We start from the raw sequence: 17282 nt of genomic DNA on the forward strand, positions 1-17282 counted from the left end.
AGGCAGTCTGAGTGGGCATGTGTTACCAGCAGTCAAAAGATGTTTGATTAGGACTGTTTCAATCTAGTTTAAATATTTCTTACCTGCTCCCACAAAATTATTCAGGTAAAATGATGCTGTACTTGGGTCATTTTTCAAAAGATCCTTCTAAAACCTCCAGAGATTAACTAATGATAAGTAGTCCTTCCTGACATTTTAATAAATATTATAATCATTGACTAAGCACAATATTATAAAGATGTAGTTTTTAAAAAAAATTAATTAATTTATTTATTTTTTACAGAGACTGTGAGTCAGAGAGAGAGATAGACAGGGACAGACAGACAGGAACGGAGAGAGATGAGAAGCATCAATCTTTAGTTTTTCGTTGCGCGTTGCAACACCTTAGTTGTTCATTGATTGCTTTCTCATACGTGCCTTGACCGCGGGCCTTCAGCAGACCGAGTAACCCCTTGCTGGAGCCAGCGACCGTGGGTCCAAGCTGGTGGGCTTCTGCTCAAACCAGATGAGCCCGCCTCAAGCTGGCGACCTCGGGGTCTCGAACCTGGGTCCTCTGCATCCCAGTCCAACACTCTATCCTCTGTGCCACCGCCTGGTCAGGCTATAAAGATGTTTTCACTGCATAAAATTGTGGCATATCCCTTTGTAAGGGATATCTAATTTAACTCCTTACTTTCAAGTAAGGAAACTAAGGCCCAACATGGCCAAGGACCTTGCCCAGTGCTAGATTAGAATCTTGTTTTGGTCAGTACTCAGACAGGGTTCTTTGTCAATACATTTTTTTTAGGGCCAAAGGATGGTATTCTCTTTTCCTTAAATTTCAAGAGAGATCACAAAACAATATTTACTGATTCCCCACTTAATTGGTCAGGAGTCCTTCAGTTGCAAGCTAAAGACCCAGATCAAATAGCTTAAATTAAAAAAAGAAAAGAAAAAGAGGTTCCATGAATACACTTGTTTCAGGCATGATTGGTTCCAGTCCCAAATTACTATGAGGATTGTACCTCTTCACCTCTATGACAGACTTTCTACAAGGAGGGGCACCTGTAGACTCACATCCTATCAGCTTAGCTACCCCAGCATGTACATGTCAACTGTCACTGGACGTCTCAGTTATGTGAATCAATAAACTCCTTTTGAAGCCAATTCAAATTTGGTTTCTGTCACTTACAAGTGTTCTGACTAAAATTGAGCTTATTTAAAAAGAGTTCTCCTCAAACAAGAAAAATGGTAACCAATCAGGTTATCTCATCAAAACACTGAATGTAACAGTAGAATGCAAAGCAGAAGCTGAAAGAAAATGCAAGGAAGACAGCAATCAAGGTCAGGATGAAAAGAAACTTACTGTTGACACACAATCGTCTATCTCTTTCAATCTTGTACCTTGAGCTTATTTGTGACTTCAGCTTATTCTTGGTTCCACCAGCATCATGGCCTACTTGCTGCATATCCTAAACTGATTTGACCCTAAAACCCTCTTCTCAGAAACAGCAAAAGATCAATTGTCCACAAAGCCTTCTGGGTTTTACACAGAACAAACAAGACAGGTTTCCTCTTCCAACCTGGTAAGCCTCTTCATAGCATCCTAGGATCTGAAATAACTCATGTTATATCTAATGCAGTGACCACACTTGGGTTAGGATGTGGGCTTCCTTAAGGCAGGAGGCTTGACAAGACAACTGAGATCCTTTGCAGGCAAGTACTTGTACCTGCAAATTTCCTGAGTTCTCAAGTTACTTAACATCTCTGAATCTCAATTCCTGCAGCAATAAAATGGGGGAAATCACTGATTTGAAATAAAAAGGAAATATATGTAAAATCACTGATACATATTCAATAGTGAATATTAGTTCCTTTCTTTTTTCCCCCCTAAATTTTCTATATACAGTATTACCCAATTATCTTCTTTTGCTCAAATGTCTTAAAATTTATACAATGGAATGGCTTAGTCTACATATGAGAAACAGTTTAAACAAAGAAACAGGATTTATTTTTTTAACCTAAAATTTTGCCACAGGTTTTCAGAAGTTTTTATTGGATTTAAAATTCTTTTAAGGGATATACAGATATGCAACTAGTTTGATCAGCTACTAATATATTTTGGTGACCCTTTATTTTTGTACTCAGGAGCGAGTTCAGTTTTTCTCCATGCTCAATAGTTAGCTTTGGTAACATTTTGCCCTGTTCTTCATCTGTTACTGAGGCATCACTGTTTTCACCCTGCTTGGTGTAAGTTGCTCTCTTAGTGTTCTTCCTGTGGAAATGTTTTGTAGGACTCTTCTTTTTTTTCTCAACTCCACTGCTCACATCCCACAACATTATCTTCCCATCATTCCCTCCAGTAAGCAGAAAATAGGATTCTGGCAGAAAGCAGACCTGAGATACCCCCAAAGCGTGGCCCTTAAATCCCAGTTCCTGTTCACACTTGACTCCCATCACCCTAAAGATTCGAACCTTACCATCTTCAGCACCACAACTAAAAATATTGCCACAAGATGCCACAGATACAGAATGGGCAAGAGCAGGGTTTAAAAGCTGACCAGGTGATTGTAGACTCTCCATTTCCTCTGTTTCATCCTCCTGTAAATTTGTAATCCAAAGTGGCCGGGCTTTCTGAAGGTTCCAAAGTATCACCTTTAAATAAAGGAAGTTACACAGTCAAATAGAGTTCTAGCCATCTTGCTCAACTACCATGCATATTCTGCTTCTAATAAAATCATCAAAGTAGTCTGAGAGTGATTAGTAGGATATATTTCCAGCAATATTAAGAAAAAGTTTAGAGGGCACAAGAAGGCTTTCCTAGCTACTCCAGACCACTTTTCTTTCCCATATTTAATTCCTATGCTATTAATTTACATATACTACTAGCTTGTCAGTTTCTTGAGATTTAACTCATCTTTGTTAATGCCTAGCATAATGGCCTGGAAAAAGCAGAAATTATAAATATGTCTGTTTATTAATTTGATATCTTGGTATATTTGGCTTTATGTTTTTTACCAAGATCTCAGACCTAGTAAATTTATTTACATGAAGGCTTATTAAAATGAAACAATAAGCTGTGTGAATTTATTCTGTAGTGATTCATTTTCTTCCTATAGTAATCAATTTGAAAAGGAAAATATTCTTAATACTTTTAGAGAGAATAGAGTTTTATTTTACCATCAAGTATTATCTCTGAACTATGACTCACAATTTAAAATGGACACCAGAATAAGCAAGAGCTTGTTTAGAATCAAAAACATAGATCTGAACTGACAAGATTACTACTATTGATATTAAGAATTTGATTTTCAGAAGTGATATATAACACATATTCTGCTTCTACTGGGGAAAGAACTGAAAATCCTTTTGGATTGGATTTACATTATACTAAGTGGCCAATAATCACTATTTGGGTGAAGACAACAGACTATTAACAAATTAAGATAAATGTAACTAAAACAAAAAAACATCAGAAAATGTAACAAAAAATGAGTACTAAAACTTGATGTGGAAATAATCTCTATAAAAAAACCCCTGAACACAGGAAAATGAACACTCCAAAATCTGCCAGTTTAATTGCATTGGCAGGTACCCCCAAGTTCTTTTTCACACAGCCCTCACAATACCTGGATCATAATTATTTTTCTCCTTAAACATCAAAACATGAGTAATAACCAAAGTGTTTTTTAGCAGCTTAAACATTTTGTATTAACATACAGTGTTAATAACCATCCTCAACTCTACCAATTCAAGAATCATTTCCAAGTATTATAGAGTCCAATTATTCCTGCTTAGCCATTCTCTTTATACTTCTTTATTCTTCCTAACTGCCAGTGATTCCAACGTTGTTTCACAATTTCCCAACCACCTGATCTAGCAGGAGAGCTAGAGATAATGAAGAAAAGAATACAAAAGTTTGGGGTTTATGCTTCAATAAAACACAAAAGGAGAGAAAGTGGAAACTAGCCATTTTTTTAGAGCACACGAGAGAGGGAGAGGGGGGGGAAGGAGAGATGAGGACCATCAACTTGTAGTTGTGGCTCTTTAGTTCTTCACTGATTGCTTCTCATACATGTCTTGACCAGAGGGCTCCAGCTGAACAAGTGGCCCCTCGCTAAAGCCAGCAACCCTGGGATCATGTCAACAATCCCACACTCACCCAGATGAGCCTGCGTGCTCAAGCCAGCAACCTCAGTGTTTTGAACCTGGACCTCAGCATTCCAGGTTGATGCTCTATCCACTGTGCCACCACTGGTGAGGCACAAAATTATTTCTTATAGTGGTTTCTAGCAAGTGCCTGCCACTAAAGCTTCCTACCCAGAACTGCATGCAAAATGGTAATTTCTGGATACCCACTTCTTATCTAATCTGAAGAAGTTAAATAATTTTTGAATACCTAATTGTTTATTGCCATGCTTAGTAGTTAAATAATGAACCAGTGACTGAAAAGTGATATAGCTTACGGATGAAAGAATGACTAGTCAGAGACACTGTACAATTTGCCTACTTAAAATATCCACCTGGTTGTGTAGGTCTTTCTGAACAACCTAGTAGGCAGATTATCACTAGTAAGGTAGAAAATTGTAGGTTTTAAAGTGCTTGAGAAAGACCTAGGAGTAGAAAAAGGAGTTTAGAGATTATAGGGTCACTGTGCCCACTGAGTCTAGAATAATTCTAAACAGACAGTTTTGGTAGAATAGTGCTTCATTGTTTAGGGCAGCGGTTCTCAACCTGTGGGTCGCAATCCCGGCAGGGGTCGAACGACCAAAACACAGGGGTCGCCTAAAGCCATCGGAAAATATGGTTGAGAACCGCTGGCTTAGGGCCTGTCTCAGCACTGCAGGACATCCACTGATTCTGCCTACTAAATGCTGGTAGCCTGAGAGAAGGGGAATGGCAGTCACAGTGACAACAGAAACAAGCTTCATCTATTTCTAAATTCTGAAGGGGTGAGAACGGTGGAGGAGAGAGTGGTAAAGATCCACTGGCCAAGAAGGTGGAAAGACAAAACCTTTGAAGCTATGAACAGAATCACAGAAGATATTATGTCTATAGTTGAGAAAGTAGATGAAATGTCTAGAATAGTACTGGGCACACAGGTCATTTAATAAACCATGCTTCTTGCCCAGGCTGGATAGCTCAGTTGGCTGAAGTATAGTCCCAATGTGCCAAGGCTGTGGGTTCAATCCCTGGTCAGGGCAAATCGATGTTTGTCTCTTTCTTCTGTCCTCTTTCTTTAAGATCAATACATAAATTTAAAATAAATAAATAAGTGGTTTTTTCTAGAAGTCTCCTATTTCCAAATCAAGAGCCTTTTCTTTTCTTCTTTTTTTTAATACAGGGACAGAGATAGAGTCAGCGAGAGGGATAGATAGGGACAGACAGACAAGAACAGAGAGATGAGAAGCATCAATCATCAGTTTTTCGTTTTTGACACCTTAGTTGTTCATTGATTGCTTTCTCATATGTGCCTTGACTGCGGGCCTTCAGCAGACTGAGTAACCCCTTGCTCGAGCCAGCGACCTTGGGTCCAAGCTGGTGAGCTTTTGCTCAAGCCAGATGAGCCCGCAAACTGGCAACCTCGGGGTCTCAAACCTGGGTCCTCCGCATCCCAGTTCAATGCTCTATCTACTGCGCCACCGCCTGGTCAGGCAAAAGCCTTTTCTAACATATTCATATTCTGCTTGAAATATCATGCAAAAAAAAAAAAAAAAGTTTTTGGAGCCAGAGAGAATGCAGTTTGAATCTCAATTCAGGCTGCTGTGTGAACACTAAATTTGAATCTATTTCCTCATGTCTATAAAAGAATAACTATCTAGCAGGGTATAATTAGAATTAAAACTAATATATGTAAAACACTGGCAAGTATTAAGTGCTCACCAGAAAGAAGTCATGATTATTCTCACTCCACTGATATGAGATTTGCTCTTAGAAGTATGTCTGCTGTGGGAAAAGTTTGAACTATATGAAAGCTTTTTTTTTTTTTTTTTTTTTAGAGAGACAAAGAAAGAGAGAGAGGGATAGATAGGGACAGACAGGAACGAAAAGAGATGAGAAGCATCAATCATCAGTTTTTCCATTGTGGTACCTTAGTTGTTCATGGATTGCTTTCTCATAGGTGCCTTGTCCGTGGGGTTATAGCAGACTGAATAACCTCTTGCTCAAGCCTGCGACCTTGGGTCCAAGCTGGTGAGCTTTGCTCAAACCAGATGAGCCCGCACTCAAGCTGGTGACCTCGGGGTCTCGAACTTGGGTCCTCCGCATCCCAGTCCGACGCTCTATCCACTGTGCCACCGCCTGGTCAGGCATGAAAGCTTTTATTAAACTAAATTCTGCTTCTATTCCTAAGACTTCTATTTAGACCAGCATATCCACAAAATGTCCCTCACATAATGGGGTTTCTAGATATACCTACTCTCCTATGAATGTGAGCTAATCTGTGATTTTCCTTTCAAAACTCAGCATGAAAATGCTTTGATCCTGGTCACCAATATCTCAATTAACACACCCTAGAATTTTAAAGTAAACAAAACAGATCCAATCCCTCCAACTCTTTTTTTAAAACAACACAGAGTTTGTAGAACATGGGTGATAACCTCTGCCTTCAGTATGCACTTCGTTTAACAAATGTTTAGAGTCAAATATTTGAATTCTCAAGTTTTAGAAATGTATTAAAGCACAGAGAAAGTAAGAATCAAGGATTAATGATTACTTTGTGATTAAACCTGACAGGCTTTGTCAAGTTAGCATAAACATGCAGCTTATGGTGTGTGTGTGTGTGTGTGTGTGTGTGTGTGTGTGTATAAAACATGTTAGTAAAGAATAAAAAAATTTAAAGATATATTTAGGCTGATGAAAAATTTGATGTGTCAGCAAATCTCATTTAGAAATTATTCAAGTACTCTTTGTCAAGCATCACCTGCATATCGAGTCCACATGACACCAGGCTCTGAGGCCTCTGGGGCCGAAAAGCCACAGAAGAACAGATATTGGAATGTCTCTTCAGTGATCTGCTAACTTTCTTATTTTCCAAGTCTAGGATTTTGATTGCTCCAGAGTCATCAGCAGAAGCCAACAGGTTTTCAGTTTCATTCAATGAAAGGCAATTTATTTCTTCTTCATTCACATGAAAATGGTCCAGGGAACTTTTGAGGGATCTGACATCCAGTATGCTAATGGTTTCTCCATGAGAAGCATAGAGCTTGGTGGGGCAGGAGAGAGAGAATAGGACACTGGTAACATCATCGGCCCCTTGAAAGTGTGTGTGTCCCAGTGGAGTCCCATCTTCACTCCAAGTCATGAGATCTCCACCCTCTGCTCCAGAAGCCACTAGCCCTTCTGCACTTGCATTCAAACAGAGAATAGGAGAAGAATGTCCACCAGTCCACTTGACAGCCATAATGGCCCAGAAGATTCTGTAAAAGGGGAGAAAAAAACTATAATGTCATTATTTTACTTAAGAACTTGATGGTAGCAGACAAATGCAGTAAGTAATATTTCATTTAAATATTTAAAAAAGATTATCTAAAATACTCGACAACAAAAAGAGGCCTTTGAAGATCAAGTCTACAAAAGCCTAGATGAACACAGGGTTGTGGCGTACCAAGCTGGAAATGATGAAAGAGGCTTCCTTTGCAATCAGGGGTCCAGGTAGGCCTGGTTCTCCAGCCTTTGTTTATTTATTTATTTGTTTATTTGCAAATCAGAGAGAGCGAGAGGGAAAGGTACAGAGACAGGAAGGGAGAGAGATGAGAAGCATTAATTTGGAGTTGCGTCATTTTAGTTGTTCACTGATTGCTTCTCATATGTGTCTTGACTGGGGGCTCAAGCTGAGCCAGTGACTCCTTGCTCCAGCCCAGCGACCTTGGGCTTCAAGCCAGTGACCTTTGGGCTCAAGCCAACAACCATGGGATCATTTAGATCAGGGGTCCCCAAACTGTGGCCCGGGGGCTGCATGAGGCCCCCTGAGGCCATTTATCTGCCCCCCACCGCACTTCCAGAAGGGGCACCTCTTTCATTGGTGGTCAGTGAGAGGAGCATAGTTCCCATTGAAATACTGGTCAGTTTGTTGATTTAAATTTACTTGTTCTTTATTTTAAATATTGTATTTGCTCCCGTTTTGTTTTTTTTACTTTAAAATAAGATATGTGCAGTGTGCAAAGGGATTTGTTCATAGTTTTTTTTTATAGTTTGGCCCGCCAACGGTCTGACGGACAGTGAACTGTGTAAAAAGTTTGGGGACCCCTGATTTAGATGATCCCATGCTCAAGCCAGCAACCTCAGGGTTCTGAACCTAGGACTTCAGCAACCCACGTAGATGCTCTATCCACTGTGCCACCACATATTAGGCTCTCCCACCTTTTTTTTTTCTTTTTTTTTTCCTGAAGTTGGAAACAGGGAGGCAGTCAGACAGACTCCTGCATGCACCCGACCGGGATCCACCCGGCATGCCCACCAGGGGCAATGCTCTGCCCATCTGGGGCTTTGCTCTGTTGCAACCAGAGCCATTCTAGCGCCTGAGGCAGAGGCCACAGAGCCATCCTCAGTGCCCGGGCCAACTCTGCTCCAATGGAGCCTTGGCTGCGGGAGGGGAAGAGAGAGACAGAGAGGAAGGAGAGGGGGAGGGGTGGAGAAGCAGATGGGCGCGTCTCCTGTGTGCCCTGGCTGGGAATCAAACCCAGGACTCCTGTATGCCAGGCTGATGCTCTACCACTGAGCCAAGTGGCCAGGGCCACTCTCCCGCTTTTGATGTGAGGCTCACATAAGAATAAACACTAAATGTGTTTGTTTTAAATTAAAAAATTATTTTTAAGAGTGGGCTGCACAATCATCCAATTATATCTTTTGTCAGAATAATGTTTTAGAGAGTGAGCTCTGGAGCTCAAGTCTCTGGGTTTGAACAGTTCTACTACCTATTTAGATGGATGACTTTGGGCAAATTACTGAAACTCCTTTCTGTGACTCACTTTCCTTCTCTATAAAATGGGGATAATAATATCACCCATTTCATAGAATCAGAGAGAATTAAATGTGGTAATATATGTAAAGCACGTATAATAGTACCTGGGACATAATGAGTGCTCAACAAATACTACCATTAATTTTTTCCCTACTTTTATTAGGCTGGTCAATGTGGCACCAATGGTCCTCATAGTATGTCTTCCGGACTACTGGCATTAGCATCACCTAGGAACTTGTTGGAAATATAAATTGTGACCTCACCTTAGACCAGGGGTCTCAAACTCGTGGCCCGCTGAACAATTTTGTGCGGCCCGCAGACTAATCCACGAAGTTCAAAATATTTTGGATAAAATTAAGTAAGCCTAGGGGCCTACTTGTATTTTTCATTTCTCTAGCATCCTAGCTAGATATTAGCTTAGTTAACAGCAGTTGTGATGCGAACTCCAGTTTCTGGTCGTTTTGTGACACTGAGTAAACTGCATGTACGATTGTGCTTGTTGTACTGATTTTTTTTTGTTTTCAACTGCAGTGAGAAAAGTGTTGCGTAACAGTTGCCTTTTGTAGACCTAGTGCGGCCCGCCGAACGGCTGTGATCTTGCTCTGCGGCCCACATGCTGAGTTGAGTTTGAGACCCCTGCCTTAGACCCACTGAGTCAAACTGGAGTTGGGGCCCAGCAATGCATTTCAACAAGCCCTCCAGGTGATTCTGATGCATGCTAGAATTTGAGAACCTATACTACACCAATAGTCATCTGGGAAGCTGGTTTGAAATGCAGACCCTTTGGTCTTACTACCCAAGACTAACTGGTAGGTTATCTACTTTTATTCTCAAAACAACCCTTCTGATTGGTATTATTCCATTTTAAAGATAGTAAAACTGAGTCTCAGAAATGCTCAATAATTTGCCCAAAGTCTCCTGGCCCTTAGGACTTGTACAGGAATCAAATAAATAATTTTTAAATAATGAACCTTTTTTCTAACAATTCCACTTGACAACAGTTTTACTTGTTAGTATTCTTTAAAGTACAGAAAATTACTAAAAGCTACTAATAATTCATTACTGCTTTTAAATGTACTCACAAAATTTTAATCACATTATCACTTACTTGCACTTATACAGTAGTAGTACTTACATACAAAATTTTAGATTCCTGATACGCTAGGCAGCCCAACTCTATAAACTGGAATTGCCACAAACTTCCCTGCTTTAACTGCCTATGGGCAAAGCAAAAAAGGAAATCAGGGCAATTAATACTAGTCTAAATTTATTTATTTATTTTTTTGTATTTTTCTGAAGCTGGAAACGGGGAGAGACAGTCAGACAGACTCCCGCATGCGCCCGACCGGGATCCACCCGGCATGCCCACCAGGGGCGAAGCTCTGCCCACCAGGGGGCGATGCTCTGCCCCTCCGGGGCGTCGCTCTGCCGCGACCAGAGCCACTCCAGCGCCTGGGGCAGAGGCCAAGGAGCCATCCCCAGCGCCCAGGCCATCTTTGCTCCAATGGAGCCTTGGCTGCAGGAGGGGAAGAGAGAGACAGAGAGGAAGGAGGGGTGGGGGGTGGAGAAGCAAATGGGCGCCTCTCCTATGTGTCCTGGCCGGGAATCGAACCCGGGTCCCCCGCATGCCAGGCCGACGCTCTACCACTGAGCCAACTGGCCAGGGCCCTAAATTTAATTTTTTATTTCACAAGCCAAGGGAGAATTTACTTAGTAAAAGCCACCAGAGTTGCTTTACTATTTTCAAGTATGACACCTAAGTTTTATCCCATGGTACAGAGATAAATTTCCTAATATTGTTTTGAAAATAACCTGGCAATCTGCCTAAAGTTTCTACTCCCAACACAAAGTTTCTTCCCTCCTATTTTTAGGCACACACGCACAAATCATTAGACCAAAAAAAAAAAAATCACTAATCTGTTAGTAATCAAAGTTAACAGAAATAATGTCACAAAATCAAACAGCAATTTTCATAAAGATGACAAAATGGGAAAGACAAAAAGATAAGTTTCTAAGAAATCTCAGGGGAAGCACTCAATTAGTATTCAGGTGAAACTACTGTAATTAAACAGAGACTGAAGCAAATAAGTTTTAATACAGAGGTTTAGAGAGGAAATGACTCAGAAGGAGGTAAAGACAGAGAGCCCTGGGTAGTTTGATTTTTGCTGACAAGCACTGAAATACCAGTTAAATAATTTTCTACCATAACAAAGGCTGTTGCCAAATGTTCCAGTCAAATTAGAAAAAAGGACTTAGCATAACTAAAAATGAAAGATATAATTATTTAGGCTTAGGAACTACTGTCTATGGTGACTATTAACTTATATAATAAAGACAGTATCCTACCTTAAAGTATGATTGAATTAGCCATTAAAAAGGCATTTCAGTTACAAGTAATTTTTATATTTATTTTTTGTATTGATTTTAGAGAAAGGAGAGGGAGGGAGGGAGAGAGGGAGGGGGGGAGAGAGAGGGGGAGAGAGAGAGAGAGAGAGAGAGAGAGAGAGAGAGAGAGAGAAAGGCACTGGCAGAGGAGTGGGTATGAGCCTTGACTGGGCAAGCCCAGGTTTTCACACCGGCGACCTCAGCATTCTAAGTTGATGATTTATCCACTGTGCCACCACAGGGCAGCCTGACCACTTATTTCCTAAGTTAGAGTTTTAATTTTTCTATGGTGTATTAATGTTAAAGCCTGGAAGTCTGCTAATTACAGCTTTAAATTTTTGTGTGCTTTTGGATCTCTGCTGGGAGTTTAGGGTTTCTCTAAGACAGGGGTCCCCAAACTTTTTACACAGGGGGCCAGTTCACTGTCCCTCAGACCGTTGGAGGGCTGGACTACAAAAAAAAACTATGAACAAATCCCTATGCACACTGCACATATCTTTTTTAAAGTAAAACAATAAAATGGGAACAAATACAATATTTAAAATAAAGAACAAGTAAATTTAAATCAACAAACTGACCAGTATTTCAATGGGAGCTATGCTCCTCTCACTGACCACCAATGAAAGAGGTGCCCCTTCCGGAAGTGAGGCGGGGGGGGGCATATAAATGGCCTCAGGAGGCTGTAGTTTGGGGTCTCCTGCTCTAAGATAAGGTTTAGGCAGGGTTTCTCACAGGGAACCTAAGTAAATGCTAACTGTAAGACAAAAGTTTTAGCAGGTTTTCTTCCTAATACAATTATTTTCTGGAAAAGGTTACCGGTAATCCAATTTTAAAACTACATTTGGTTAAGCTCCATGTCCAAGTGTGAGGTTAGGCAATGCAATAATTGGATTTTATAGTAAATGGACTATTACAGACAACATAGGTCTGTAAATTTTCATACGAGAACCTGTAGTAACTATCAGTCTATTAATCTCCTAAAACCAAGGCCAGCTATACCTTAACCTCTATGCCAGAGTAAAAAACAAGCTAAGCTAATAATGTCTCTATCACATGGATAATATTTACTGATTACCTAGTTAGAAAAACAGAAAGAGTTGGGAAAGCCTCAGAAACCCATATACTGCGCCTTTTGATTTTAGTCAATCAACTTTATCAAGCAGAGTACTAATCCATAATTCAACCAGAGTCCCCCAAAATCACTTTAGTCTGCAAAATCAAAATTTATTATTATTTGATACACACCCAAAGACCACCATAAAAAAGTGTTAAACAGAGTGCTGTGGAAAAAGGTAATGGAAAAAATTAATTAAATCTGCATTAAATCAAAACAATCTTTCAGAAAAAAGTTGTCCTTGTTGTTCTTTTCTGGGAAGCTGACCAGAAAAAGGTAAGTGCCACTATCCCCACATTCAGGTATCAAGTCAACAATTCTCATAACACAGATGCCTTAAGGGTCAAGCACAACAATTAATCATATCCTATTTTGAATTACTTTAATTAGATAATTGATTCCTTCCAGCACGTAATGAGATCATGGAGTGGGTGTGGAAAGCTGAAGTATTTTGAGAGCATTTTTAGAAAGGGTGGAGGGCAGGAGTTGGCAATCTCAACAGCCAGAGAGCATGATACTGAACATGAGGGACGGGATATGGTCAAGAGGGTGATGAGCAGGTGAAAGAACTGTATAGAGAAAGGAAGTATGATAAAGAAAATCTCTTCCTACTCTTAAATTTAACCTGGGTCACAAAAAGTCACCTTTGTCTAAACCAGATTAGCACCAGAATCGTCTGATTGGACCCTTGAAAGGTTCTACCTTACCTATACTGTGAAAAACAGAATAAAGGCCAACATCGTGAATAACTCAATGATCTCTAAACATTGCTCCAACAGAGGCCAGACAGTGCTCGGTGGGGAAACCCCAGTCTTGTAGTCTGCCCAACCCATCTTGCCTCAGTGCCTCCTGCCTCTGTGCCTTCTCTAAAAGGGGGCTGGTGGGTACTAACAGCAAATGGAGTGGACTCCTGGCTGTTAAGGGCTAAGCCCCTCCTAGTACCTTTGCGAAGGTTTTTTATTTTTATTTTTTTGTATTTCTCTGAATATTTCTGTATTTTCTGTATTTCTCCCCTGGAAACAGGGAGGCAGTCAGACAGACTCCTGCATGAACCTGACCGGGATCCACCTGGCACGCCCACCAGGGGGCAATGCTCTGCCCATCTGGGGCTTTGCTCTGTTGCAACCAGAGCCATTCTAGCGCCTGAGGCAGAGGCCATGGAGCCATCCTCAGCGCCCGGGCCAACTTTGCTCCAATGGAGCCTTGGCTGCGGGAGGGGAAAAGAGAGACAGAGAGGAAGGAGAGGGGGAGGGGTGGAGAAGCAGATGGGCGCCTCTCCTGTGTGCCCTGTCCAGGAATCGAACCCGGGACTCCTGCATGCCAGGCTGACGCTCTACCACTGAGCAAGCCGGCCAGGGCTAGGGTTTTTTTGTTTTGTTTTTTTTAATGTTTATTTTATTGATTTCAGAGAGAGGAAGGGAGAGAGCAGGAGAGAGATAGGAACATTTGTTCCTGTATGTGCTCTGACAGGGTATCAAACTGGCAACCTCTAAACTTCAGGATGATGCATGCTCTAACCAACTGAGAGATCCAGCCAGGGATAGGAAGGGGTTTTTAACACTGCTACATTGGCTGTGATTCCTGGGGTGCCCTCCACTACCCTCTGCTCAGTAATAGGCCCTCATTAATTACATTACTGGACAAAAGTGCTTAGCACTTGAGTTACAGTTGGGCAGATAAAATATATTATGCTCACTTTGTTAAAGATGGCGTTGCCCACGTGGAAGCGTCGCCCAGGTGACATTAGTTGCCCTTCTTGGGATGGGTGTGACTATATATGTTAATGTGTGTTGGGGGCTGGCTGTGGCAGGCAGGATCCTTGTAGCCTGGGGCTTGGTTTTCGGACTAAGTCTTACCCACCCTTTTTGATGTGGGGTGATGAACTTTCATGAGGAATCCCATTATGCCTCAGATAAGTGACTTTGTATTAGAGACTTCCCTATTTGTATATTGGATTAAAAGTTTGGATTTCTACACTATAAAGGGGGGCAGACTGGGAGCTTGCTCTCTCTCGGTTCCTGAGATTAACATTAGAGGAGAGAGCAGGGAAAGGCCACGTGGAGGAGGCCAGGAGAAGCAGCCAAGATGGTGGAGTACTGAGTGAGAAGCCAGTTAGTGCAGTTTGTGTGTGGAGAAGGAAGGAGATGGGGAACAGAGGTGAGTAAGTCTGGTGAGCTAGAAACCTTTGATTTTAGGAAACTCAGGACAAGTCAATAGCTTTGTGAGCACTGAATGAGTGGGTTTTGGAACCCAGTGTGTGTTTTACTTGCCCGCCGGGTGCAAGGTAGGATTAAAGATGATGGCCCACCAGTTCTTGGCTCCACTGTTTCATTACCGTCTGTCTGAATCTAATGCGAACCTGCATGGGCCAGGCTGCTGTGATGGTGGCCATGGCTACTGGCCTTACATTTGACATAGTCTGTGGCAGGATTCGATACAGATGAGTATAGAGTCATCACCACCTTTGAGTGGTGGAGTAGAGGACTGGCTGCTGTTATGATTCCCCATGGCTGTCTTTTTGGGGATCGTAGGCTGGCTGACTTTTACAGCCATGCGTGAGGAAACCGAGAGCTCTGTGGAAGAGGCTGCCCGGGACCTGCAAACTGAGCAGTGGAAGGAGCTGGAGCAAACGCAGGAGAAACAGATGCAGACCCTGGAGCTGGAGGAAGTGCTAGAGGAGGAAGCCGACCAGGTTTGCGAGATTCACCTGGAAATGGAGCAGCAGCTGGAGGAGGAATCACAGGTTTGTGAGTTGCAGATTGCCCTGGACGTTGTGGAGAGCCAGCAGTGGCAGGAAGCCGGGGCTAAGGCTGGGGCTGCAAGGTCTGCGGAGCAGAAAGCGGCGGCAGCCCGGGGCTCGAGCCCAGCTGTGGGGGCTGATGTTTCCAGTTCCTCTATGGAGGATGAGGAGAATCGGGCTGGAGTTGCAATCTGCAGTCTCCAGAAGATGAGAGCCCAGCTGGAAGGAGTACCTGCTGCGCTCCTGGTAGGTCTACGATTTTGGGACACAGGGGTGGATGCCAGCATGCTTTGCGGAGCAGAGATGGAAATGCTGACTGCCATTGTGTTGGGCAGATAAAATACATTATGCTCACTTTGTTAAAGATGGCACTGCCCACGAGGAAGCCCGTCGCCCAGGTGATATTAATGTGTGTTGGGGGCGAGGTGGGGGCAGGCAGGATCCTTATAGCCTGGGGCTTGGTTTTCGGACTAAGCCTTTCCCACCCTTTTTGATGTGGGGTGGTGCAATCCCATCATGCCCCAGATAAGTGACTTTGTATTAGAGACTTCCCTATTTTGTATATTAGATTAAAGGTTTTGATTTCTACACTATAAAATGGGGGCAGACGGGAGCTTGCTCTCTTGGTTCCTGAGAAAGCATTAGAGGAGAGAGGATAGCAGAGAGCAGAGAGAGGCCATGTGGAATAGGCCAGGAGAAGCAGCCAAGATGGTGGAGTGCTGAGGGAGAAGCCAGTTTGTGCAGAGTTTGTGCAGCATATATACTAATAAAGGAAAGTTAAGTATCTTCCCAGACAAAAGTTGGTCTTTCTTCCTTTGATGACCTATGAGTGAGAGCTGAAAAATTAAGAAAACTCTGTAGACTGAGGTTATACTACAGTCACTAGCATTGTAATGAGTATGGATTAACTTTTCATGTTTGGGTTTTCCAAAGTTGATCTTGATGTGGCGAATCTGGATAGCAACAAAATAACTAAAGGGCTATGCCACTGGCACTAGCAAGAATGAAAAGAATCTAGGTTACTAAACATGTTGGAAAACAAACAAAAACCTGGGAAGAAGGCAATGCAACTGGTTGCTGTTTATTTTTACCGGAGAACAAGAAATGAATTATACACAAGAAGGGAGCTTCTGGAAAGATTTCTTTCTTACACAAAGGCAAGATAGTGGAGTTGACTAGTAAAGGAAACTGAACCCTATTATAATAATAAAATTACTTCACGTAGTTTTTTGAGAATTATATAAAAACCCGCGTAAAGGACCCTAGTAGAGTGCCTGGCTTACATGATAGTTATTATTTTTCCTTGCTAAATATTTAAAGGCTGTCAGTAAACTTTTTCAACTAAGAAAACATAGTATGACCAAACAATGTTTAAGTTCTAACCTTTCCAAGAAGCCACCTACAATTAAGGTCTCCACATCATCCTCCCTACTGGAATGTCTAATTAAATAAAAACACACAGCCTTAATCGGAGTTGATAGGGAAACTTAGGAAGGGCTACATTTCGACCAAAAGAATGGAGCACTTAGTAAGGTTACCCAAACATTGAGAGGAGATTGTTCCAAAGGTAGCGCCCTTTCTTTCCGAATACACGCTAGGACACACGTCCTGACGAGTACTGGTACTCAGAAAAACGAGGTCTAACTAGGAAAAGACGACTTTAGCTGCTGAAGGTAAAGAAAGAAGACCCAATTCATCCCAAGGCGGCGGAGCTAGGGATTGGCTAGCAAGGAAAGAGAAATCTCATGCATTAGGGTGAAGTCTGAAACAGAGACCTAGCTGACACAGGGAAACCTAACAGGGTGAGGCCCAGGAAAACCACCGTGGGACCACAAGGAAAAGGCATCATAAGCTAGCCACTAGCCCTCCCGCGTAAGGTTCCTACCTGCTCTTCCCGTTTCCCTGTTCGGCGCCTCGTGATGACGTCACTCCAAGGCACCCAATCCCTGTTAGCATAGAGCATGAAGCGCCTCAGCCAAACAGTCACATCCGGGGCTGAGAGGAACCGCGGGGCTGGCTGGGCGTGCGCCCTTGCTTCGTGCCCTCAACCCGCATGGGGGAGCCACGGGTGCGCCACGGGGAGGCCCTGCGAGTCGGGTGGT

The 17282-nt window shown here is 42.3% G+C and overlaps 1 protein-coding gene across 2 annotated transcripts; it reads right to left on the bottom strand.

Moving 5' to 3' along the window:
- Positions 1-385: 385 nt before the first annotated feature.
- Positions 386-17184, bottom strand: WDR53 (WD repeat domain 53). 2 transcript variants are annotated; one of them, XM_066346786.1, is made up of 3 exons: positions 17066-17145; positions 6902-7397; positions 386-2634 (listed from the first exon to the last, which is right to left on the bottom strand). In XM_066346786.1, exons 1-3 carry the CDS (start codon positions 17134-17136, stop codon positions 2041-2043), a joined length of 1161 nt encoding a protein of 386 aa, XP_066202883.1. In that variant the 5' UTR covers positions 17137-17145; the 3' UTR covers positions 386-2040. The 2 variants fall into 2 exon arrangements, with proteins under 2 accessions (XP_066202883.1, XP_066202884.1); XM_066346787.1 differs by lacking the exon at positions 6902-7397 and having other exon boundaries at positions 17066-17184.
- Positions 17185-17282: the final 98 nt, after the last annotated feature.

This window comes from Saccopteryx leptura, chromosome 8 (assembly GCF_036850995.1).
Source record: "Saccopteryx leptura isolate mSacLep1 chromosome 8, mSacLep1_pri_phased_curated, whole genome shotgun sequence".
In the NCBI taxonomy this organism is placed as follows: Eukaryota; Metazoa; Chordata; class Mammalia; order Chiroptera; family Emballonuridae; genus Saccopteryx; species Saccopteryx leptura.